Source organism: Pygocentrus nattereri, chromosome 20 (genome assembly GCF_015220715.1).
Source record: "Pygocentrus nattereri isolate fPygNat1 chromosome 20, fPygNat1.pri, whole genome shotgun sequence".
Classification (NCBI taxonomy): Eukaryota; Metazoa; Chordata; class Actinopteri; order Characiformes; family Serrasalmidae; genus Pygocentrus; species Pygocentrus nattereri.
Window position 1 is genome coordinate 16,148,612 of NC_051230.1, and position 27,522 is coordinate 16,176,133.

At 41.0% G+C, this 27,522-nt stretch overlaps 1 protein-coding gene across 2 annotated transcripts in view; it reads right to left on the reverse strand.

The window, feature by feature from the left end:
* The window catches only part of adgrv1 (adhesion G protein-coupled receptor V1), a 241,446-nt gene extending 216,190 nt beyond the window's left edge, over positions 1 to 25,256 (reverse strand). For both annotated transcript variants that reach the window (XM_017695589.2, XM_037531691.1), the window contains exon 1: positions 24,931 to 25,256. In XM_017695589.2, the coding sequence (XP_017551078.2) occupies positions 24,931 to 25,039 (109 nt within the window). In that variant the 5' untranslated portion in view covers positions 25,040 to 25,256. The remainder of the gene's footprint in view (positions 1 to 24,930) is intronic.
* Positions 25,257 to 27,522: the final 2,266 nt, after the last annotated feature.

Consider the following 27,522-nt stretch of genomic DNA (forward strand, 5'->3'; position numbering starts at 1 on the left):
CGTCACGACTCCTGCACTCTCAGAAAAAAAGGTACGACACTGTCACTGGGGCAGTACCCTTCTTATCACTGGGGTGGTACCCTCAGGGGTACATCTCAGTACCTTTAGTCAGGGAACATAACTGTACCATAATCCATTGAAATGATATTTTTTAAACTGTACTGACTCCACACCCCCTGTCTCGCCTCCAGGCTTCTTATTAAATTGTTCTGCTTTAAAACATTAGTTTATAAAAAGATACAAATATCTACTTTACACTAGGAAAAACTTATTTAAGGTACACAATTGGACCTTAAAACCACTGCTGTACCTTAGAGGGGACGTTTACACTGTTTGTGTCTTGATGAACGAATCACGTACCTGCATGGTACCTTTATTTCAAACAGTGTGGTTCCTATCACCACCACTGTAAAGAAATTAGAGTTGATAAGTCACTTCACATCAAACTTGGAGTGTCACAAATTTGAATAAGTTATCTAATTTCCAGAGGGGGTTTCTATAAGCTTGGCTGATTCTAGTTGACAGGACTCAGGATTAGGCTTGTAACAAATGTGACAATGTCGTTTATCCACAGGATGAATAACTGTGGTGAGATGTCTTGAGTGAGGTGATGAACAGTCATCTTTCTGGAAGATCTTCTGACTAAGATCAGATGTGATGCTCTTAATTGGCATCACCAGTGTTGGGAAATTCATGTCCAGAAAGTAAAATTCTCAGGATTCTGTTAAATCCACCTGACTTCTACAATTAGCTCAATCCAGGATTTTTACTTTGTGGATCACCTCTACGGAACGGAATCCATGCCAATTTGAAAAGCAATCTCTACAGTAAAAAACATGAAATGCTATGGACACATGACATCACTCTTCCATACTGAAATGCAAAATATGTGAAAAAATGAAAAACAAAACCTCTGTCACATCATTTTTCAAGTCGCTTGACCTCTTCACTGAAAAACAATATATGAAGACCTGCATTTAAAAACAGAAATGCTGGATTAATAGAATAATTGACTACAATCTGTCTTGAAATGTAGTAGACACGCATATATTGCTTTTCAATGTGCAGTACTTCAAGCAATGTCAAATCAATGAGCATGTTTACATGCACTTAATAATCTGATAACTACAGAAAATTAATTTCATCAGTAATCCAATCAGCGTGTTTACATGCACATGGGTAATCAGATAACGTGACAACTCCAGGTCTACATGAATACACAAGTCCAAAAAATAGCTTTCTTTTAACAGCATGTACTGGGTTCTCTGCACATGTTACACACATCTACATGCTTTTTGGACTTTTTAGGGGGGATTTCTCAGTCATGCTCACCTTACATTACTACGTTTCATCAATGGGTGAATGACAGGCTAAGTGTTGGATGAGTGCACCATCTCTGCCATCATGAGGAGATGGAGGTGCAGGCAGACTCCAACCTCTCAATACAGAATGTACTGCATATGTAAGTAATTCACTACAACTATCAATCACTCAATAAATGATGTAATTACACAACTAATTATGTAATTAATTTAAAACAGTATCTTGCTATTTATAAAGTGGAATTCCACTAAAGAGATTCTTAATTTAAACAGAGGTTTTGATTAAACCAAGAAACTGCGACTGTACAAAGTGTCTCTGTAACAACATCTTATCATAAATCAATGAGTTTAATGAGTGCAGTTAATAGGCAAGGTAGTAAAAATGTTTAGTAGCGGAGAATTTTAAGCACTGTTCTGGAACTGTGATGTAACATACAGGGCTAGTAGCAAATGCTGACACAAAGTTCGAGTGTTATAGTCATCATCTTTCCAGTTTGCAGACTGATCCTAATGTCTTCTGAGTTCCATCATGCATTAAGGGAAGACTTACTCATAGCCAAGATTAAATCAATGTCTCCTTTTTATTTCTTTGAGGAAATAAACCCAAGTAAAGCAACCTGATGTCACTGTACATTTGGATGTGACTTGAAGGTCAGTTGCAGGCAGTAGAAAAAGCCAGCATGCTTATTGTGTGTATATGTATTTAATGAAGGATGCTGATAGCTCCCTGATGTGCCATTGAGCTTCTTGAGGTTTTGTTGCATCAGGCTTGGGACAAATGACCAGGCCTGTCTGTCTATATGTCTCGGTCTCTCTCTCTCTCTCTGACTCGTGAGCAGTTGTCATGGCTGACAAAACAAACAACTTGTGGGTGTGTTCATTGCCGATTTGTGGGCATCTCCTAGGTCATGTGCTCCATTTGGTAGAAATGACCGCATGCTTTTTTTTTTTTTTGCTTTTTTTTTTTTGCAGATATTTGCACCAAATTACAGGGTTGAGAAATACATGGAATGAAGTCATTTTGTTTTCTTTCTTAATTATTTCTTTTCAGCAGGAGGGAGATTGGATAGGAAAGTTGGAGCTTGGAACGATCCACTTCTTCATATGTTCCACTCCTGCTAGATCATTTGGGGTTATTTTGGGCAGCGAGGGTGTTTGGGGCAGAGGGGGATTCATCAATCAAGGTGCCAGGCTAGATTAGTACAGCAGTCCTTTTCTGTACAGTCAGGGTTAGCTGGGAACTAGTAGGAGACTTTTATTGTAAAAGAGAAAGGAAGAACTGCAGCAGTAAGCATGGACAGGATTTACTGAAATTTTGTCCCAACGTGATGTGCATGATGGAGAGAAAAGAAATGATTGAATAAGACAACAAAAGATGGAGAGGGATGATACTAAACTCTTAAATATGAACTAAAAAGGGTTATTTGGATCACTCTATGCTTTAGAAGCATCTATTTTGGTGAAGAACTTTTTAAAAGTTTAAAAGAACTTTTACATAACGTAAAGGTTCTATACCAACTTACTGTATGGAAATGAGCATCTTGCAGGTGATCCATTCAGAGAATGTGGTGATTTAGGGAGCTAGAGCACGTCTATGTTGACCACAGTGGAACATTTCTGCATATAGAATCTGAGCTGTACTATCACTACATAAAAGATGCTTCCTAAGGCTTCTGGATGCAGTCATTTTTTTCTGAGAAACTTCAGTTCAGATCAGTTGGTTCCTATTGTTTTGTTTAATTGGAGAATGTTTAAATGCATCTAATGGCTGATTTATCTTCCTATTGATGTGTTTGCTTTTCAAAAAAGTAGTTTAGTAGTCAAATTATATACAAAATCTATGAATTCATGTCTTTGTTTGATCATCACCTTTACATATCAAATAAACAGAACTCAACATCCAAGCAAAGAACTACTGAAGAACCTTTATTCTTAAGAGTGTACACTCTTAAAAAAGGTGCCAACAACGGTTCTTTAATTGATGCCAGGGAAGAACCCCTCTTTGGACCAAGTTTGAAAAGATCTGTGAGAATTTGGTGATGGACACAGCACATGTGTGTTCAGGTTGACCACACCAAAACAGGTCAGTGTGGAGAATCAGAGCTGTCTGTGTGCTATCATGTTTTTCTATCAGTGTACAAGAGATGCACAAAGTCATTCAGTGTGTAGGTCGGATCAGGAAGCACATAATATTGTTTTGTAATGCTTAAATGCAACTTGTTTAAAAAGCTGCTTGTGAGGCAAACTATTTAAATATCTATTAATTAGCGACTTTGTTAGATTACGTTCTTTACATATCAAATATACAGAAATGTACATCCAAGCTATGGGCCTTCAAAGAACCTTTGTTTTCAAGAGTGCATGCTCTTAAAGGTGCCAAAGGCTCCCGAGTGGCACAACCATCTAAGCGTTGACCCTATCATCAGGAGATCATGAGTTCGATTCCTGGTAATGCTAGTCCAAGAGGGAGTCCAAGAGAGCACAACTGGCCTCATTCTGTCTGCGTGGGTAGGATGCTCCCCACTTCTCCCCCATCACTCAATGCGATGCTAGCCAGTGCAGGTGTGTGTTAGCTGACATAACAGATCTGGCGGTTGTCACTTTCCTCCTAGCGCGTTCAGTTATCCAATGACGTTGCATAAGTGGCATTCCGTAAAGCTGCTTTCACAGGTCTCGGAGGAAGCCTGTGCTAGCCTTCACCCTCTTAGTGTTGATAGCATTGTGTGACTGGGGGAGTCCTAACTAGCGGGTGGAATCGGAAACGACTAAATTTGGAAGAAAATTGGGTAAAAAAGAAAAAAACAAAGGTGCCAAAAAAGTTCCCTTGAGAACCATGTTTGAAAAGTAGATTGGAGGTCCATTACGTGGAGGTCCATAGAACCTTTCTTTAGAAGTTTTCTTTAGCCTCACACATTCACTGACAGGATTTTATGGAACCAAAAGTGTTTTGTTTTTTTTTATGACATCACACAAAAAAACCCTTTTCATTTTTCAAAGTGTGGAGCTGCACATTATCCATATGCTAATCAGAACAGTCTTTGTAATGCTGATATTGTAGAACTAGCCATGGGCAATATGGCGAAAATATATCAAAATATTTCAAGACTTTTTCATGACAATTTCATGACATCACAATATTTAGGTTTTCTGAGACTTTCAGAGACCTAATTTTCCTCTCTTCATAACGAAGCGTAGTTAGTCAGTGTTCCTTCAGTACTAATGACATCCATGAAATGGTCAGGAACACCTACTGTGACACTGAGCCTCTAAAGAAATTCTCAATTTGCTATTGTGTACTTTTACCACCCTGACCAACAGTTCCTTTAATGTGCTTCAGATGTTTGGATGAATCAAGGTGTTTACACGACCTAACAAACATTACTAACTCTGGTCAAAATAACGCAGGCCGTGGGTCGTGTCACATCACAGATGTGATTTTAATATATTGCAAACTATTTGACGATCAAAATATGTCAAATCACAACCTGCTGTTTTGTCTATATTGTGAAGCCCTAGTGTGTGTGCATGTGTTTTGATGACGAGAGCCATGCACGGCTGCTCAGTGCTCAGGGGGTATTGTGAAGGCTATCAAAACAGGATTAGTGGCTGCCGACTGGCCGGACCATGGGGAACGGGGACAAAGCATGGACAGTGGATGGGAAAGCCTACTATTCAGCTATGAATCTCTCCTAGAGCTGGGAACTTCCTCACTCTAATACACATTACAGCACAGATGGAAAACTACTACACTGCACCAACACTTTGTTCTAGATTACTTTTCAGCAGTCTCACTCGACGCCCCCTTCTAATAATTCCTCTTCAACATATTATCGATCACTCACTGCAGCTGACATCTAATCCCATCTCTATATTAAGTTTCTGATATAAATAAATTAGTAAATAATTAAACATAAGTGATGAAACAGATCTGTGGTGCCTGAAAACCCGATTATGGTTAATGGGGTTAAAAATGCACATGAGCTCTAAGCTCAGCTAACGTGTTTCATTTATTTGAGATTTTTGCTTGCGCGCTTTAAATGTGGAACTACTTCATCTATGATCACTTGTGTGAATAAAGGTAGGCAAATCATAACATAGCTCGACCTTGGTCAGTGAAAATGTCATCAACAAAAAAAAATTGAATTTCAAACATTCTCAATGTCAAACAGCCTTCAAGCCTCACAGCACAACATATTCATATCATGCCAAGATCACTAAAACTTTTAATCTAGTCACTTTCCTGACGGTTCCTCTTGTGCCAAGCCCTGAACAGGGGGATCTCAGAGATGCGTAAGCTGTCATTCATCCGAGAGGTCACCATGGGAGCTTCTCCAAAGCCTCTTGACACTGATAAAGAAAGACCCTGCAAGGATCTCCTCAGCTTCTGCCAGCCCACCACGGGACACACTGGCCAGAGTCACACCAAATGTTTTATCAGTGACCAGGAGGCCATACAGCAGCCAAGAACCTGCAGCCTGGCTCTTTGACTCGCCCAGGATGATCTATTGTGGAGATGTCTTAGTGCGAATGCGCAAATGATCCGAGCTGGTTTTGCCAACAAGTGAGGTCAAGACACTGTCTGTTCCTCAAAAGCGAGGGGGGGCAGATGGCATGAGCTGTTTACTATAGTCTAATTGGCTGGCCTTTAGCAACTGTGAGGATTCAAACGCTCGAAAAAAAAATTGAGGAGTGGATGTGAATGAGGTTAATGGTTAAAAATGTAGTTCATCAGTCAATACATGGTTTATAAGCTTCTGAAATGGCTTTGCTGAAATTTCATACAGTGTCCCATTTGTTAAGTAAACTTAAATATCTCGTTTTAACACATCCTCCACAAACACATCCTCCACAAGAAAACACAGCTGCACATTCTTATGCACAATTACTGATCACTGATGAATGTAATATTGGAAAATAAAACATTAAATGTGATCTGTGCAGAGGTTACAGCACGTTTTATACTTATGTTTTCTTTTTTCAATGCCATATTTAGGTTTGTTCCCTGTTAAGCATGATTAAACTTTTGCACACAAAAAATTGTGGAAATATTTTTTCTTGTCCAGCTATTCCTGTGAGACCAAGACAAGCCTCAAAGGAGGTCTTTTCAAAGTTGTATGCTTGACTGTCTCTCTCTTTCTTGACAGCCAACAGATTGCCACCACACATGTGCAGCCACTCGGATCACTCTAAGACCACTCTGCGTCCTCCACTTTCCATGGATGAATGCCTCCGAAGATTTATATCTTCGTTCTTATTCACTAGGGGCACTCTGGAATTACCGCCCCTAATAAAAATGCCTGCATGCCCCTGCCAGGAAACTTGATTACAATGGCCTTAGTACTTTATTGTCGATGGTAATTAAACTGCTTAATTCAAAGGATTAGCAGATCAAAGATTGCTGGGGAAAAAAAACATCACCACTATGGGCAGCTCTAGTGGGATTGAATTTATAAGATATAAAAATGTAGCCACCCTGATACTTAGAGGAAGGGAGTCTGCTGAGGCCTTGACCTCCCGACCCTCTTGGGTGACTTGGCAGCAGGTTCAAATGGCAGCAATGGCCATAGCGTAACTGAGACTTAAGCAATTACACTGGATCGGCCGACCGGAGATGTGACGGAGTGTTTGGTTACGAGCTTGTTGCGTGGCGGCTGCCTCTTGGGTTACCCCTGCCGGTGCAGGAGGATCCGTAGTCTTTACATCAATTATTCAATTAGTAAGACTTCACAGCCAGTGCTGCGCAACCAAGAGTGTGTATGCTGCAAGACAACGCTCCTGACTTCAGCAGGGGAAGGTGTGTATGTGTGTTTGTAAGGGAGAGATGCAAGATTAAGCTCTCTGACTTCAGCGTGTGTCTGTTTCCAGTCAGCGTGTGTCGACGTGATGTAAGACGAAGCGCTCTGACATCATGGCAGTCAAACACGTTTCATCCACGTGCCCACAGGATATCACACATGGAAGGATTTCAGACTTTCTCGCACAGCAATTACTACCGTTTACAAGAACTAATGCCATTAAGAATAACAGTATTTTAGTCACACCATGCTGTGAATGTGATTTAATGGCAGCATTTTGCAAAATCCAAATTACAGGCTTGTTCTAATCTCATGGTTTCTCCACTTCTGTAAAGACCTGTCTGATGAGGCTGTGGTAAGCTTTGGCAGTGGGGCGTTCACGCAGATCACAGCATGTATAGTGCCTGTGGAAGTGAATGTACTGGAAACCTTTAAACTCTTGTGAGACTTGTCCAAGTGCAGCGATCAGGGCGTCTACTGTTTTTTCTCACGAGACAAAACCTTTCCAAGACAGGTGGTTAGTTCACCAGATTAGTGAAAAACCAACCTATAATGGTCAAAAAGATGGAAAAAACAAGCATGGAATGCTTATACTACCATAGCATCATTCCAACCGATCTCACTGTCCAGGAGAAAATACAGAGTTATTAAGAAGGCATTTGATTCGCTTTTTCCTGTGGGCATCTTAGCTTAGAACTACAGAAGTAAGTCTGTATGGAAGGTCTTCCAAAGTTAGATGGTCAGTGATTAAATAGAATAAAACTGAATCACAAATAAAAAGTGAACGGTGCTTGGATATCACTGCTGTTAGTGCAAAACCTTGCTTCTACTTTCAGTTTTCCAGCCTGTTGCCCTTCACATCGTGTGTACATTTCATGAAGAATGGACCAAAAGAAACAGCCCAAAATTACTTGGAAAAAAATCTGGTTCCATTGACTTACACTAAAAGTAAATAAGTAAGTTTTTTGCTTCTGTTGTAAAGTTATCATTTTGCTCCGACAGCAGTGATTTTCTTTGTAGAACACTTGAGACTGGCCTGAGACTACAGAGGTTAATCCCTAACCAAAGTCATGCAAGCCAAATCTAATCCTTGACAACTCAAACTACATGGTCAGTGGTCAAAAAGACCAAAACAAAGAGTACAAATCTGAGAAACATTCTTTAGCCATCCTGAGCAAAACACTGTTTCTCTATTTCAGTTATAGACTAAGGATGTTAATCCATAAGCAAGGTCTTTCAAGGTTATACTGACCAAACTGATTCTTGATGACTCAGATTAGATGGCTAGTGGTTATACAGACCACATAATAAATCTGAAGGGTGCTTAGACATTCATGGTGGAACACTTGCTATTAAATGTATTTTAGCCTGGGACTACAGTGGTTAATCCACAAGATTTTACTAAATATGCTGGCCAACACTGATCCTTGAAGGCTCAAATTGCAAGGCCAATGGCTAAAAGGAGTAAAAACTGCCAGAATAAAACTGAATGAGGCTTAGATATCCTAAGGTCTATTGTTATAGTATCCTGTTGCTATAGTATCAAGTGTACCTTAGTTACAGACAATGGAGATTAATAATAAACATGGTCTTTCAAGGTTATGCCAGCCAGGTTGATAACTGACTCAGATAAGATGGTCAGTGATCAAAAAGACCAGAATAAAACTGAAAGATGTTGAGACATCTATTGACATCTAGAGACATCTTGCTGCATGGCATCTAGCTTGAGAGTGTCGCCAGAGGTTAATCCCTATAAAAGGTCTTTCAAGGTTATGCTGGATAAAGCTGATCCTTGATGACTCAGCCATTAGATGCTGTTTGACTGGCTCCAAAGTAGCTGAACACCCTTATCTTGGCTATTGCATCACATTGATTAGTAATTGATGAGAAATAAACAGACTCACATAACCAAGGGCTATAAACATGGCAAAGACAGTCTGATGGAGTTACTGAGGTCACCGGCATCTTCATGCTCCATTCTGAGCTTTTGCAAGAAGAACAACAACGAGTCCTTGGGAACCATTCAGGTTTGAATCCCACCTGTGCAATATGCCATACATGTCTACATACCTTGCTGCATCCTGAGTGGAAAGATGGCGATCTCCAACTAGACAGCTATACAAACATATTGCTTTCTTATCTTACATTGAATGTGAGTAAGACGCTTTCATTTCCTCTCATGACATGCTCTGTTGCCTCAGTAACCAGCCTCTTTCAGGGGGGCTCTGGGAACCTTCACAGTCGCCATATATGGAGGACTCAGAAGCCAATAATTACCACTCATGTTGCCTCTAAAGTATTTTTAGGAAAGCCACTGTCCTGGACATCTTGCGGTCTGGGAAATTAAGATATTTAATAAGTGACTATGGCTAAAACATACATCATTAAACCGGAGGAGATTTTTTTTTGAAACCCTGTTTAGATACTAATTTGGCAAGTGCTACCCAAAGCATTCTTATTTTTGGAAGATATAGAGAACCTAGAATTAGAGCACACGCGAAAAAAAAAAAAAACGTGTTTGTGAGTGCACTTGTATGCATCTGTGTGTTAGAAAATGAGGGGTGCTGAGAGGTTCGAGTGGGAGCAGATGCCATTCTATTTGAGGGGCATAAGGAAGGAAAAGGAGAAAAGGAAAGAGAACAAGAAGTCCTCTCACAGAAATGCATGAAAAAGTCACATATTATCTTGTCGTACTTTTTTTTTTACTGAGCATTTCACCTCCTCCATAAGAAGTGAATGCCAATCAAGGCTGGATTGGCTAAAGAGCAAAGGGAACAGAGGAAGAAAATATTTTGAAGCTAGTGTCCCTGGCCTGCTCTCTGCCCGACTCGGCCTGTGCCAGTGGCATCTCACATCCTTGTTCCTGAAACACACAATGACTTTTCTTTGCTCTCAATTTGTGGAGGGAGAATGCGAGAAAAAGGATCCCATTGAATTTCACATTGCAAATGCTCCTGGGGGCCACGGAGCTCCATGACTGATTAGCTATTGTCGCAAACAATGTCAGGAAGGGAGAAGAAAACGTACTTTCACAGGATTAAACAAGACCAAGCCTCTCGAATGGCGGCCTGGGGCAGGAAAAAAAACACAAATTATAAAGCTTTATTACTTCATCAGATATAGCCAGTAGAGCCTGGATGAAATGCTAATTGCCTTTCTTTGCAGCTGCCTTTCTCTGCAGAAGCGAGGGTTAGTGTGTGTGTGTGTGTGTGTGTGTGTGTGAGAGAGAGAGAGAGAGAGAGAGAGAGAGAGAGAGAGAGAGAGAGAAAGAGAGAGAGAGAGGCAGGGGCGTAAAAGCGGACACTCGATTCACTGACCAACGCACAAAAAAACGTACACAGACTTTTTTTTTTAGGCTCGCTGTTGTGCTCTTTCTTTTCTTGCAACATTGTTTTTTCTCGCTTTTCTCTAATGCACCCCCCCACCTCCCCCCCAACCCCGGACTCCTTCTTTCTTCTTTTTTTCGCATGCAAGAACTCCAGCCTCCTAGCAGCCCAAATCAAACGCCCCATTCAGATAGATAGGTCTCTTTCTCTCACTCCGTCCCCCTCCAAGACCCTTTTAGCGGAGGAGAGATGTGGGAAATTCCTGTCCTGGCCTCTTCAATCTGCCGAGTTTGGCAGCCCCAGGACAGATGGCTGGATTGAGGATGAGGAAAAAAATCCCCAAGCTCGCTCAATGGTCTCCAGACCTCAGAGGCAAGGATAACCCTTCCATAAACGAGGAATTAAGCAGAACGCTCCTTCAATGCTCCTTTCTGAAACACCATGACCCGTTTTGTAGTTCAGTTTGACTAAGCACTGTCGCTGGCTTTACCCTTTCAATAGATATAGACGTCCACCATCTCGATATTGTTAGCTTTTGTTAGAAGAAGCGGCGCCACTAGATTCGGCATTCATTGGTCAGTAAAGGTCTTTGCATGATCCCGGATTCAGTTCAATTCCCACCTCTTCAGAAATTCTTTCACCATGACGAAACACAATGGCGAGGAACCTTGCTGGTGGTGGGAAGAAGAAAGAACCATAGAAAAAGGATGGAGAGAGGGAGGGAGAGAGAAACAGAGAGACTGTGCATGAAACAGCAGAAAAGGGACACAGCCAAGGACAAATGAAAGATAGTGGGCAACCTCTAGCCAGCGAAAGCCTATTGCTTCAATACAGTCTCACTTTTGTGGTCTGCTAATGACGGCTTCCCCATCTACCCTCAGAAAGATCTCCAGAGGCCATCTGCACAAGCTGTATGTAAGTTCAAATTTAGGCTAGTTATAATATTCAGGTTCAAGTTCACTTCTTCCTATCTCCAGGTTGTGTTACACAAACTAGTTATGTGGAGCTTAGTTACTAAATACGTACAGTGGCAGTTATGAGTGTTAGTGAAACCAATGGGAATCTTACTCATAGTACAAGGAAGACTACCCGAACAAAAAAGAGTAATTGCTCATTTCACTATTTTGCTAAGATAGCTAATACATACTCAATGCTGTGTGTTACGGTTTTAGTTTCAGCTCCAAACATGAAACTATCAGCTTCAGCTCAGTTAGTCTGTAGCTAACACCCGTAGCTCCAATTCAGTGAAAGCTCAGGATGGCAGAGATACCAAATCTCGACTGATTTTCCCATTTTGCTGGTTCGGTTTAATAGAAACTCTCCTGCCTTGAACACCATTAAAAAAAAGTTGCGTATTTTGGTGTGAAATATATGTAAATCAAACAAGATGTAAGTATCCAATTTTATTCAGTTCAACTGCAAAAACCTGGAGACATCATTCTCTTCTAAACTGGATGATCTTTTTTTTCCTCCATGAAATGCAAAAGTCCAGCGCAGCCTGATGGCAACGTGTTTCCATGGCAACATGTTCACTGACTGTCCCTGTCATGTTAAAGCAGCACTATTTAGTGTTTGTCATTATGTACACATTACTTAGTTCTTACTTACAGACCAGTGGTACTGCTGAATTTAGTAAAAGTAGTTTGAAACTAACTAGTACACAAACTTAAGTCCAGATCACTGAAGATTTCACTACAGGCTTGAAGATGGATGACTGCACTGTAACCACTAAAACTGCCCCTAACCACTTTATGGTTTTAGAGAAAAGGCCCTATTCCCTGTGGTGGGGAATTAAGAGAGGAAATCAAGGGAGGGATAAAACTAGTCGTGCTCTATTGGTTTGAACCCCTCAGTCACAAATCTTAAAGAAGACAAAACCTTGGTTTCACCTAAAGGATTAACTCCCAGAAAAAGACCACCTAACTGCTTTGCTCACAATGAAACTAACAAGACCCTAAGGCAAAGGACATGTGGAAGCAATCCCACCAGAACTAGATAGATGAGCAAACAAAAGGAAGTATCAAGAAGCAGACGTAGACTTCAAATCTTAATCTTTGTAAAGTCTTAAAGGTTTTTAAAAAAGGGATTAAGAGAGAACACCAATGGAGGGATACAACAGTCAGGGATCTATAGATTTGGTCTATAGAGGACTAACTTCCACAAAAGGTCCCAAGGGCCTTGGTCACAATGGATGGAAGACCTTCAAACAAAAAGATCTGCAGAAGTCATCTCTCTAGAGAGGATGAGCAAACAAAAACAAATTAGGAAAAGGACTTAATTGTTCTTTTAACCTTAATTTTAAATATGAAAAAAGCTTTAGCTTAGATTGCTGTTTTGGCTTGAAGAATTTCCTTTCAATCTCCAGCACCCCCTGCCGCCCCCCAACCCAAGTCAACTTGCATTAATCCGTGTATGCCTTTGTGTTTTTACATTTACATAACTGTACATTTTGGACATTCATACCAAAGAATGTGAAAAAAAAAGAAACATTTGTTTTCCCAGAAGTATGAGAGAGATCTTCAGAATAGTTTGTGGTATGGACTCATGCCCAACGCGTCCATTGTGAATAACTGAATGCTGAATAGTAGAAAATGATCGTGGCTGATGGAGAACCTGCAGGCTGTTGAAGCGTCAGAGGGCGCAGCTTGATTCCACCCTCGATGTTTTCAGCCCAAGGCTTTGGGAGATGAAAGACGAGGTCATAGTTTGGGTTCAGTGCTCCAGAGAAATAAGATAAAGTTTGTTTATTGGGACTAAGTTATTTTACGAAACCACAAACACAGAGGAGGAGGGGAAAAAAGAGAGGTTTATGGTTATTTTAGCAGTTCTGAAATTATAGCTTTCAGACTGATGTACAGCACTTTAAAGCAAAAAAGCAAACTTAAAGCGATGCTTTGGCAAACAATCAAATTTACACAATTTTCCCCTTCCCGCAAATGTAGTCGATCAGCCAAGACATGTCTGGAGTCTAAAAGACAAACATAAGTCACATACCAGGGGCAGCTTGTCTGTTTAAGCAATTTTTTCCTTATTTTAAAAGTTTTTTATTTACAGTTGAATAAAACTAAAATGGGAAAACAAATATATTTCATAATCTTAATTCACCGATAATATTTTTACAACCTCTCTATTTGACGAGCTGAAATGCTTTCACTGCCATAAAGTCACATAACTCATCTTCAGGCTTGAAATTTGTGTCATCTTTGTCCATTTTTGTAGCAGAATGTCATTATGTCTGAATCCACAAAGCAAGTCTATTTGAAATTGCTTAACAGCTTGACATTGTTTACGGTGAGCGTTTGATGGTTTAGGCATGCAGTTTGCTCTAGGGATACACGATGATATCGGAATCATAATCAGCATTATGTATATATATATATATATTTCTTTGAAAAACAAAAAATAGGCATCAGACAGATTTTCAAACTTTTATTGTACTCAGAAGTTCCGAATGTAATGCAATGCTAAAATAACTTTTTATCATTAAAAATATTAGCTGATGTTAACGAATAAATGTTGTATTGATCTTAATGATTGTTGTAAAGCTCAGAGTCTACAACGTATGTAATTAAAAAAGCCTGTAATGCATTTTGCAATGAAATCCTTCACATACAGACTAACAATTCAGTAAAATGCGACAGTTTTTCTTGTATTTGTGAATAAGTATGCTGTGTTATATTTTCTTACTCCAAAATCCAATTATCTGAAGGCAAGTCTGTTGCAAAGAACATCTTATCAAGTAGGGTGAACATGCATCCTCTTTTTGGGACCTAAAGAAGTGTCTGGACATGCTTTCTAAACTGCCTAAAATGTTCAGCTTTGCTTTCTTGTTGACATTTACTTTCTACAGTCTGCCCCATGGCAGCGTCCTGCCCCCAGTGTCCTCATTTTTGAAAGACAAAATATGGTCACATTATGTTAAGGATGCGGCTGAGAAGGCAGAGACAGAGGCAGCGCAGCTGTATCACTAACAAGGCTAGATACTCTACATGCTTATAAAAGATGGTTCTTCAAGGGTTCTTTAGTAAAGAAAATGGTTCTATATAGAAGCATGAACACTCTGAGAGCCCTCTGCATGATTAAAGGGTTCTTTGCATTATGAAAGGTTTCTACAGATTGATGTACAATGCACTGTGAATGTTTTTGAAAATTGGTCTAAATAGCACCAGAGGGATCTGCTATTGCTAGACACTTGACAAAAGAACCCATTTTGGTAGAGTAGCTGTTGTTAGCTTGGTCCAAAAACCATGAAAATAAATTTCTCTGACCAACAGTATCATCCACTGAGAAGGAGATACCTTGTGTAGAAGATAACAGGTCCTCCTCAGCATCCAACTTGACACTGTCCTGCTAGAAAAACCAGCACAGACCAGCAGATGTTGTGTTTTTGGATGCTGGTACTCAGCAGCAAAGGAATTATGCATGCTGATCAACACCAAAACCAGCATATATGCTATATTTCGGATGGTCAATCAGCATGATCAAGCTGGGTGACAAGCTAAACCAGCACTAGACCAGCATAAACACAGAATGTGTGCTGGTCTGCACTGTCAGCAGGATAGTTTCTCTGTTAGCTCATCAGCTCAAAGAGGCAGTTTCTGTTACTCATCCAAGACGTCTGCTTTGCTTTGAATAATCTTGAATAATAAAACATGTTTTCAAGTTTATTCCTCTCCTGCTATGTTTTGTCCAACACCAGTGCGGTCACCTAAAAAGGTAAGGCTACTGTGCCACATTATTTTCAGCCAAATCAGCATATAATTCCCATATTGGTGTATCCATAGTTTTCACAATGCTACTTGATGAGTATAAACTTGCAGCTCATGTTAGCTACATTATCCTTTAGTGCAAAACTAAAGAAACAACCTTTGGACACCAAACATGTCTTGGCACACAAGGTTAAAGAGAAAACTCTGTACATCATTTTAACAGAAGCTTAAGATAAGCTTCCTTTTCTATCTGCTTTACGAGGAAATGTTACTGTACATGACTGACAAAATGAGACTGCGTGTGTGAGTGAGTGAGTGAGTGAGTGAGTGAGTGAGTGAGTGAGTGAGAATACAAAAGTGCACACAAGGAAATCTTACTGTACATGACCGAGCTGCTGAGAGGAAGAAAGACAGACAAAATATAAAGAGACTGTGTGTGTGTGTGAGTGTGTGTGTGTGAGGGAGAGAGAGAGAGAGAGAGAGAATACAAAAGTGCACATTGGGTTCAAGGAAGGTCAAAGATGAGTGAGTGGCATGTTGACCGGCAATACACATTTTTTTGCAAACTTTTTGGCTCTCTTGTGGCAGACCATATGACAAATAAAGAGACCTCAGGATCGCTGCTGGACGTGACTGAGGCTTGAGTAGTCCCACTTTCAGAGTCCAGAACAAACAGCTACTAAAACACGATACTCGGAACAACATGTCAACCCAGCACTGCGAGACCACGTCGACTGGTCAAATGGACTACACAATGACCAGAATAATAACACTGTCTGCACTTTCAATATATTATTATAAGGGTAGACCTGTCTCTACTGATTAGTAATCAAGTCATCGACTGATTATTTTGATGATTAATTGAGTAAGCGGTGTTTACTGTCTCAGTGTAAAGTGTCCCTGGATTTGTGAAAGTCATAAAATTAACTTATTATTATAATAACTTAAAACAGGACACACAACAGAAAAAAATGTTCTTACGGTAAGAGAAAACATTAGAATTTAAAGTTAAAATATGAATTATTACACAAAAATAGCTGCTTGATATGACGATACATTTTAAACTAATTTATACGTTTAGTTGAACTGATTACTTGTGACAGCCCTTTACAAGAGTGTAGTTGGTTAGGTGTAAATATCAAATATACCATTACAGACCTACATGATTGACAGGAAAAAACAGGCAAGGACTTGCACTACCAAGATGACATAACCTTGTTAAGCACACGGTGTCTTCCTTACACATCACAACTGAAATCTGATAGTCAGGCAATCAATTACTGCACTCTGACCAACGGAGTGAAAAACTAGCAACATAGCAGTTGAGGCTTCATATACGTTTGGTCATTTTCCAAATTTATCTGAATCAATGAATACTGAATTTTATAACCATGGTTTACATTTACACAGACTTTTTTATCTAGTGTGAGGTCCAAAACTGCTTTGTCTACTCGGAGAACGTAACCCAGCTGCTACAAATAGCTTAAGAGTCCAAACCACCCTTGAACTTAGATGCTGCCACTAATAAAAGCCAGTATTAATACCTAGAAAGAAACACTGAAGTAAACATAGCACAAGTGCAATACAATGCATTTCAATAAGTACTTAGATCAGAGCTCAGCGTTTCACATAGATTTTGGTCTTCAGTTCACATCTAAAGTTCATGAGGGGCGGCCAGTGAGTTTTGACCATTGGAATGAGGAATGAGCTGGACCATTTTTGGCTTTGTAGGCAAACATCAGTGTTTAACATCTGATGTGGGAAGCTGCAGGAAGCCAGTGAAGGGTATGCAGCAGTGCTGCCGCATTCTGGATCAGTTGCAAGGGCCTGATGGCCTACAAAGGAAGACCAGCTAGGAAGACGCAACAGTCAAGAGACTGAACAAGTACCCTGGTAGCCTACCAAAAGTAAAAGGTTAGAAACCTCTGGACGTTGTAGCACAGTGTAAAACGGTCCAATAGCTTTACTGACCTGTATTGATATATCTTAATCCAAAAATGGTCCCACTCAACCTGGGACCAATTTTTTATAAACAATATCATCAGTACATGTCAGCTACAAGCTTTACAGTACAGTCCATACAGAAGAACAGTCATAGGTATGTCAATAAATTATGACTAGTGGTGTTTTATTTAATATGGAACTGTTCTTTCTAAAATGGGTCAGTTGAAGTCATGAAGAGCTCATTTTTAGAGAAATCTTTCAAATTTTTCCAAAAGAATTCAGTGTAGCAGCTGCTTAAGAGTAACTTATTTGGAAAAAGTTTGAAACAAAAAAATACTTTTGTTTTTTTACCTTTCTGGTATTAGAAAAATGTGTAGATTTAATTAATATCTCACATTGATATTTAATGATGTATTATTGTACTCTGATAAGCAGAATGTTTAGATGATGCTGGACTACAACTCTAAGATGTCTGCATTTCATTAATTTTACCACATTTTATTCTTTTATTCTCTGCACTCCACAGGAATGTTGTATTTTGCAGTAATGCTAATCTAGGTAGATGGAGTCCCCCTTCCCACATTTTATGAATGTTTATGTATCAGTATCGGCAGATATCAATGCAAGAAACAAATGGATAACAATGTCGGCCTACAATTCCCATACCGGCTCTCCACCCATTCATTTCTTCCTTCTCACCTCAAATGTTTCTTCTTTTGATTTATGATATATACTTCATCTTCATTGTTGCTAACTCCTCAGTACAGGGTCGTGGTAGCAGTTGAGAGACCAGAGAATCCCAGACGACCCTGTCCCCTGCAACTTCCTCCAGCTCATCCCTGGGGACCCCAAGCCGCTCCCAGGCCAAATCTGAGATATAATCCCTCCAGTGGGTCCTAGGATGACCCCGGGGTCTTGTCCCAGTAAGCCGTGCCTGGTACACCCCACTGGGAGGCGTCCAGGGGGCATCCGGATCAGATGCCCGAACCACCTGAGCTGGCTCCTCTCAATGCGGAGGAGTAACGGCTCTACTCTGAGCTCCTCCCGAATGACCAAGCTCCTCACCCTGTCAAATAGAGTGTGATCCGCCACCCTGCAAAGAAAGCTCATTTCCGCCGCCTGTATTCACGATCTCGTTCTTTCTGTCATTATCCACAGCTCATGACCATAGGTGAGGGTTGGGATGTAGACCGCCCGGTAAACAGAGAGCTTCGCCTTATGGCTCAGCTCCCTCTTCACCATTACAGTCTGGTACAGTGACGCATTACTGCTGCTGCCTGTCCCAGCCTGTGGCCGATCTCACAATCCCTCTTCCCATCACTCGTGAACAAGACCCCAAGATACTCCTCCACCTGGGGCAAGTCCTTTAACCTTACCTGGAGTGGGCATGCCATCCTTTTCCGGGCTAAGACCATGGACTCAGACTTGGAGGTGCTGATCCGCAAACCAACCACTTCACACTCGGCTGCAAACCGCTCCAGTGGGTACTGGAGGCATCCATGTGATTCAGTCAAAAGAACAACATCATCTGCAAATAGCAGAGATGCCACCCTCTGGCCTCCACACATAATGTCCTCCTGACCCTGGCTACGCCCTGACACACATGAATATCACGAACAGGAGTGGAGACAGGGCACAGCCCTGGCGGAGTCCAACACGAACATTGAAAGAGTCTGACTTAATGCTGAGTATACAAACACAGCTCTCACTCTGGGAGTACAGAGACCGAATGGCCCGGAGTAGTAGCCCTGGCACCCAATACTCCTGAAGGACCTCCCACAAGATATCTCGGGGAACATGGTCGTAAGCCTTCTCCAAGTCCACAAAACACATGTAGACTGGGTTGGCAAACTCTCATACCCCCTCAACAATCTGTACGAGGGTGAAAAGCTGGTCCATTGTTCCATGACCAGGATGGAATCTGCATTGTTCCGCCTCAGTCTGAGGTTTAACTATCGGTCGAAAGTCTCCTTTCCAGCACCTTGGCATGGACTTTCCCACGGAGGCTGAGCAGTGTGATACCTCAGTAGTTGGCACACACCCTCTGGCCCCCCTATTAAAAACAGGGACCACCACCCCGCTCTGCCAGTCCAAGGGTACTTTTCCCAAGGTCTATGCAATATTGCAGAGGCGTGTTAGCCATGACAGCCCCACAATATCCAGAGCCTTAAGCATCTATGGATTAATCTCATCCACCCCCAATGCTTCACCACTGAGGAGCTTGCCAACTACCTCAGTGACCTCCACCAGGGAAATGGAACTTGACACACCAGAAGCCTCTGGCCCTGACTTCAGTGAGAGAGGCATGTCTTCCAGATTAAGGAGTTCCTCAAAGTGCTCCTTCCACTGACCGACCATATCCTCATTTGAAGTCAGAGATTCTCCACCCTTGTGGAATACAGCTCGGGCACAGCCAGCCCAACTGCTCCTGAGTCGCCGGACAGTTGTCATATACAAATGTTTAGATGCTCCTGGTTCATATTTTCTTGAGTTTCAAAGTGAAAATAAAAGCACATGCTCTACAGGGAACAAATTGAAATACTGCAACTTCTTCTGTTTATTTGAGTTTAACTTCTCAGAAAGGAAAAAAAAACAAAAACAATGTAATGTGCTAACTTTTGCACAGGCCATATTTTACCTTGTTTTTTTCCACAATGTGTTAAATTCAGCAAATAAAAAGTAATTAAAGTGTGCCTTCTGTAGATGACGGGATTTGTTTTCAGTTAGAAAATCAACAAAACATGTCATTTGACCAGGGACAGCCAAACTTTTGTGTAACATGGTCCACACTGCAGTTTTGTAAAAGAATTACATGAAAAATGCCTTAGTCTCAGACCTGCTCATTTAGAATGAAGTAAAACAGTAAAGTCATGTATGATAAGTTATTTTTTAGTCTTTACTTCTTTGCTTAGGATCAGTTTCCCAGGCAGGAATTACACACCATTCTGAACAAACATTCTCTACAGAAAGGAAATGGTAGTCCAAGATGAGGCTTAATCCCTATATGGGAAACTGACCCTTAGAGTTCCAGGATTTCTTGTTATTTCTTGTTTATTGACACACTGCTGAAAACAGCAAAGTAGTTTTGTGAATTCTTATTTTGGTCAAAATAAAGGATATAAAAAGCAGAATTATTAGACAGTGTTGTCAGCTGTAAGTGGCTCTGCACAGCATGGGATACATTTTATACTGAGGTTCCAAAACCGACAGTGACAAATCTTCAGGAGTCAAGCACTAAACATTTATCATATAGGTCTTTCATTGCGCTCCATGTATTCAATAACAGTGCGCACAGTACAGCCCAGTGGGACATTCCCACTGCGTTCCCATTCTGCTATGGGTGTGGAGTCTTTGTGGAGCGTTTTGACCAGCTGAATTCATTCCCTCTGCAAGCCCAGCTCCATGCGTGGGCACTTTGTTTTAGCGGAGGCCCCAATCTGGTGGGAAAGGGGGATCCAGATTGGAACCCTGCTATGGCAGTTCAGAAGGTGTGGAAATTTGAACCAGACCGGAACTAATGTAAACTTGAAAGTGAGCTCAGTTTCAGAATTTCTTTTTGTGAACCACGAAGGTTTACTTCATTCATTACAAAAATACATTCTGACAGAGAACACATATTAGCAAGCCAAAGTCTGAAGACCTTTCTGCACCTGAAGTCCATGCCTGGTCTGATTTATATGTAATGTGGGAATTTAAATGTAATAGGGAAAACAATAATTGGAAAAAAAAATTGTTTTAAAAGAAAATCAGCAGACCAGCTGTAATACGTGTGATAAAATCATAATCAACAAAATATGGAAAAATAAGGACTTTTACATTGCATGGCCAAAAGCATACTGACAACCATTTAAATTAGCGGATTTGTTTATTACAGGTACACTCATAAGATACATTATGGATAACCAGTATGACTATATTTCATTGTGCTTATGATATATTACAATATGTTTTTTTCTATCCTTGAAGGACACTGACCAAATGTGTTACAAAGAGAGTAGAACTACTACTAAACTGTAGTAACTACTTAAACTTTTTTAATCTGTTTCTACTTATCCAACCACTGAAAGCCTAAATATAATGATGCACACTGTGCATTGTGCAATTTTTTTAACTATTGTGATTACTATATCTCCCACCTCTAGCATACATCCATGCAGTGTCCATACACACTGGCAGTAGAATGAGACGTACCTAAGATCTGTCATTTTCAAAGTTGCACTGTAATAAGATGACACCTTTCTAACAAGTCAGTTCATCAGCTTTTCACTTGGTGAACTGCAAGTGCTGTTATTGTAAAGTGTAAACTTCTAAACATCTAGGAGCATCGTCAACTCAGCAATGAAGCGGTAGGCCGCACAATCTCACAGAACTGTCTAGCGCTGAAGCAAATAGCACATAAAAAACATCTGTTACTCATTTCAGAATTCCTCTAGGTAGAGCAAGTTCTGACTGACAAGACTGTTTATTGGGAGCTTCATGGTCAAGCAGCCACACTCAAGCCATACACAATGCCAAGCGTTGGCTAACAAAGTTTGGTTGAGGAGGTATAATGGTCTGGGGCTATTTTTCATCAATTAGGTCCCTAATGCTACAGCATTGTAGAGAATTGTGTGCTTCCAACTTGGTGACAGCAGTTTAAGGAAGGTTTTTTCCTGTTTCACCAGGACAAAGCAGGCTCCATAAAAAAGTGCTTTGCTGAGTTTGACCTTGGCCTGCACAGAGCCCTGATCTCAACCTCAAAGAATACCTTTGGGATAAATCAGAAAGCTAACTGTGAGTAATGTCTAATCACCCAACATTAGTTCCTGACCTCACTAATGCTCTTGTGGTTGAATGGAAGAGAATCCTTCCCCAACATCTAGTGTAAAATATTCCCAGAAGAGAAGAGGCTATTACTCTACCTACTACCAACTACTACTACTATCCATGTAATGCATTTACATTAGCAGTTTTACAGTCTATAGTATATTGTATTAATGTTATTTATTATATACACACTATCCATTTATTACATTGTGGCCGTGGGGATTTGTTACTCAACTTTTTGTCAACAATCCAGTTTTGGTTGACTAAGACAGTTCTTTTCAGATTTTTTTTTGCATAACTTTCAGTTTGTGAAGCCAACCAGAAACAAAACTGACCATTCTTTTCACAATTTATGTTAGTTTGTGCAACTTGTATTTTTTTAAAAATCCAGTGTTTCTGTACTCCTTCATTAAAATGTAATGACTTTTAGGCACCTCAAAAATGGATTTTTGGCTACACCATCAAACATTACTGTTATATTAACCCATTAAATCATATTTCACTTACCCTTTCCCCACCAGTACCAGTATGAAAACACTACAATATGTAAGGAAAATGCACTGTTTTCAGCTTCTTATCGTCTTTTTCAGCTTCTTATCATTTTTTAAGATGTGACTGGATACTGCTTATTTTGTCATACATCCCAAGTGTATAATAATTGCACCACTTTACAGACTACAGTCTGTTAAAAGTGCTAAAAGAAACTGGAGAAGCCACCAGAAGACTAATCCCATCCCTAGTGAATTAGCTTCACTTGCCGCTCTCTCAATCCCTCAATCAATGCTCCAAGCATAGATAAGGCACCAAGCCATATGTGCTCATACATTCAGCTTGAGTACAAAGGGATAATAGGAGTGGGGAGGGTGGGCAGTAGGGCAGGGCCTGTGGGGCTTGGAGACGACACAAGGGCTACTAAGCAAATCTTTGCTGCCCTCGATACAGCAGCTTCCCTCATCGCACACTACAGACTACACAGACCGTCTAACTCAGTGCAGGGGAAGCCCTCGCTTGGCCCAGGCTGTTGCTCAGCTCGCTCTTTTGTCTGCGCACACCTGCTGCTCCTCCATCACGCTCATGTGTGGTCCATTTATCCCCACAACATCAATCAGAGCATCAGCCTGCAGGCAAAGCCTCAGCACATCCTCAGGGAAGATGCTGTTTATGGTACAGCCTCTTTGTCTACGCCACAGGAGTGTGCTGACTGTCCAGAAACACTGCTAAAACGGCACAGAAACAGCACTTATACAGAAACTACAGGTTACAGAGCAGAGAAACCACAGGCCTGAGTTTTGTGGCGTAACAGACAAGAACTGAAGTCAAGCACAATAATACTGAGGATTTGAAGAAAGATTTATGATTGAAGAAAATGATCCAAAAGTATAGAAACAACAGACACATGCCCGGGTCTTCTGTCTTATTTCATGTGAAATTAGTACTTGAGTACATAATAATCCAAATTAAAATGGAGGAAAAACGGAAACAAAGAGGAGCCCCTCATAACATCTAAAGAAAACATGTGCAGATTAACCCATTCCTGGACAAGCAGTTCAATACATGCGGAGATACTCTGACTGAGATCTTTTGAAGATGCACTTGTACGGAACTTCAACCTCCAGGTTCTCAACACAAACACAGTGTGATGAGTTTTGCCCACCATGTTCACACAAAACCTACTGAGCTCGGGTGGGCCACTAAGCCATAAACAAAGACAGAGTTGTCCTTATTATTGAATACATTTTTCCTAACAGTACGCAGCTAATCTGTGTAGCCAAAAGAAAGAAAGAAAGAAAGAAAGAAAGAAAGAAGATGATAAAAAACAAAAATAATAAAAGAAGAAATAAAGAGAGACTAAAAATGAAAAAGTGGATGAATTAATGAAAGAAAGGATGGATAAAAGAAATTGGAACACTGAATAAAGCAAGTAAGAAACTACTGGGTGAATGGATGAAAGAAATAAACAAAAAACAAACACCGAAGCAATCAGAAAGAAATAAAGAAGTAATTAGAGTGAGAGACAGAGAGAGACACAGACAGAGGGGGAGAGAGAGAGACAGACAGAGAGAGAGAAAGACAGAGAGACCAACAGAGAGAGAGAGAAAGAGATGGAGAGAGAGAGTGGGAGAGACAGACAGAGAGAGAGGGACAGAGACAGACAGAGCAAGAGGGAGAGACAGACTGAGAGCGAGAGGGAGACCGAGACAGACAGAGAGAGAGAGCGAGACAGAGAGAGAGAGAAAGCGAGAGAGAGAGAGAGAGAGAGAGAGAGAGAGAGAGAGAGAGAGCGAGACAAAGAGAGCGAGACAGAGAGAGAGAGAGAGAGAGAGAGACAGAGAGAGAGAGAGAGAGAGAGAGAGACAGAGAGAGAGAGAGAGAGAGAGGGAGAGAGAGAGACAGACAGACAGAGAGAGGAGAGAGAGAACGAGAGAGACAGAGAGAGTGAGAGAAAGAGAGACAGACAGAGCGAGAGTGGGAGAAAGATACAAAAAGACAGAGAAAGAAAGAGAGAGAGAGAGAGAGAGAGAGAGAGAGAGAGAGAGAGAGAGAGAGAGAGAGAGAGAGAGGGGGAGAGAGAGAGAGAGAGAGAGAGAGAGAGAGAGAGAGAGAGAGAGAGAGAGAGAGAGAGAGACAGACAGACTACAGTCCTGCGTGTCTGTTATGGACATCAGCTCGGGCTGTGGATGAGCGCAGGACGCCAATGGAAGCGCCGCGAGTCTCTCATTGTTACTGTATGATGGGGATGTGCGGTCAGTCAGTGAGGCCAGTCCATACACAACACTCAGACAATAAAACACTCGGTCCAGTCAGAATAACTAGACTGGGGCAGCTGTCCTACGTCTTCGCGAGACAGCGGACCCAGCGCGCTTCTCTCCATCGCTTTAGAGGAGGAAAAGTTGAGGTGAAGCGTTTCCCGCACTCACTCCGCTGTGCTCCTCTTCAGCCACCTGTTCCACACGCCTCACACACACACACACACACACACACAGCTGCCGCAGAGAGACACTGACGGAGCCGTTGAGCGCGCACTCACCTGAACACCTTCTCTGAGCGTCCGATCTAAACTGCAGAGGTCCGGCTCGACTCAGGCGACCATGGGCGCTCGGCTTCAGTGAATCCGTCACGGCACAGCGGATGGACATTCACTGCATTCTCCCTCCCCGCGCCGCCCGCGCTGTGAACCGGTGAAGTTTCACGTCCAAAGCCGGGACGCGGGGTCAGCTAGTCTGCACGAGTTCCCGCTACTGTGAGGCGTTCGGAAGTCACCTTTCCGCGGGAGAGACGCTGGACTGTAGCCGCGCGGCCATGCCGTCCGTCTGCGTAGCCGTTAGCGCTTATCCTGACTGGACTAGCGGGAGTTGGTCATAGCGCCTTGTCTGGGCAGAGACAGAGACGTGCTAATCTCATTACACCCCTCACAGCTCGCTCAGACAGCGCACAGCTCCCCCCAGCGACATGTCGTCCTCACTCGGCCACTCAACACGAGGGGATTTGAATCAACGCTCCTCCAAACGACCTGAGGCGGCCTGCCTTTCAGACGCTCCCGTGAGACCAAGTTTAGGGCTTTGAGATATCAACGGAGAAGTTAACCCAGGTTTAAAGTTTCTCAAATGAATAATTTAGGTGTAAACAAAGTCATTTGGGGGTGTTTTGAGGTGAAATAGCTGACTTTAAAACGGTGGAACCAGGGGTCTTAAATCTGCAGCACAGATAAATATAGCCAGTCTGTTTAATGTGCTGACCTGCGCATGACCTTTGAGTTTTATATGTAATGTTAAAATATTCAACTTGTACCTCTCCACCTTGAATTTTAGAGATTAAAATATGTTTTAAACCAAAACCTTTTTTCAAAACTACACTGTAAAAAATGGTTTTCAAAAATGACATTATTTGGTAGCCAGTAAATTAACTGGATTTGTTCAACTAAAAAAAATGACTTTGCTTGAAATAATTGTTCATTTAATGTTCACACCCAGCTATCATAGTACATTGTGAATTGGGAGACATGACGGCACAGTTGAATAATGTAGAACACTGGTGGCATGACTAGAAATGTAGTAAAATGCAAGTAAAACAACTCTCTTCAATATTTTGAATTTGGACTTATTTTAAATGCCCGTTGTAAACAACTGTAAACAATTCTGACTCGTCTCTTCAGAATGGAGCATTTCACATCAAACCACTGTGACTATGTTATCATACTGATGATTTAATTATGCAGAAATTTGGAAAAATCAGTGGAATTCCCCTTTGAGACTGTCGTGAACGCTGACACATGTTTCCGCTAGAGAACTTGAACCCGTAATGCATGATGCATTATGGATAATCTATAATGCACAGTCCATATTGTGCTATCCATAATGTGCATCACATAATGTGAGATCCAGTCCTTCAATTAGAGCTAATTATAAGACTTCAGACTGTTCAACTCAAAATAAACATAACATAAACATATTAATAAACATATACTAAACAGATATTTCACAGGCTGTCCACTACAGGTCTATCCACAATCTTTGACAGACGACGTAATTCCTGCACTCTAAGGCCTCCCACTTCTACACAATTGTTTAACTTTAGTTTTAACCCTAGACTCATGTGCTGAGATGGGCCTAGTGTATTAAGTTTGATATCAGATAAAACCCTGTCTGACAGTGTGACAGTTCATGGCTGCATGGCCTGTGTCAGTTATGCCCCCTGCTGGGCCAATCAATTACAGTGATTCACATACAATAAAATGCAAATTACTATTCAGCTCCAATTAACCCAACATGTTATGTGTTATTCAGTGTGAAAGTTATTACAATTGATCAGAATACAACTAAGGATTTCTCAGAATTTGGCAGGTTATAATAATATATGTGTATAATATATAATTATATATATATATATATACTTTCATGTATCTTCTGTTTAGTGTACAGAGTTTAGTCTAAAGAGTTTTACAGCATTAGAACTACTTCAGAATAATCTAACATGAAACAAATTTGAATATCTACTGATACAAGGGCAACTGCTTAAAGGGGAAGTACACCAATTGTTCAAATGTGTTTTCTATTTAAGGCATAAATACAGTAATTAAGAGTGGTTTGATGTAAAATGTTCTGTTGCAGAAAGTCTGAATTGTTTACAGCGGTGGTGACAGGAACCAGATATATGCTTCTAAAAGTTCCATCACAGAAAGTTATTACAGTAAATGTTGATGAATATGTTGATACCTGAGGCTAAATCAGCTGGTGGGGAAGTCCCTGATTCACCTGACTCAGCTCAGCAGCCAACTGCCAAGTTTAGTAGGAGTGTCAAGGGCTACTACTCTGAACAAATTTGTTTACATCTCAACCTCTGAATTACACAGGACTTTTGAAAAACCTGTGGAATTCCCCTTTCATTTTTCATGTTTTACAGTTTCTGCATTACTAAGTTATTAAGACACAAACCAAGTCAGAAAGATATTATATGAACTGGTCAATGCCGTGTTCCCTGATGCCTTTGAGATAAGACTTTGGCCTAACACGTATTTAAATAGTCAACTGGAGAGAACTACATGCAGTGTGTTGTGCGGCAAAGACACATACGCTTGTTTTTCAGTGTCGCCACTATTTCACCCTTATCAAAACTAAACAGC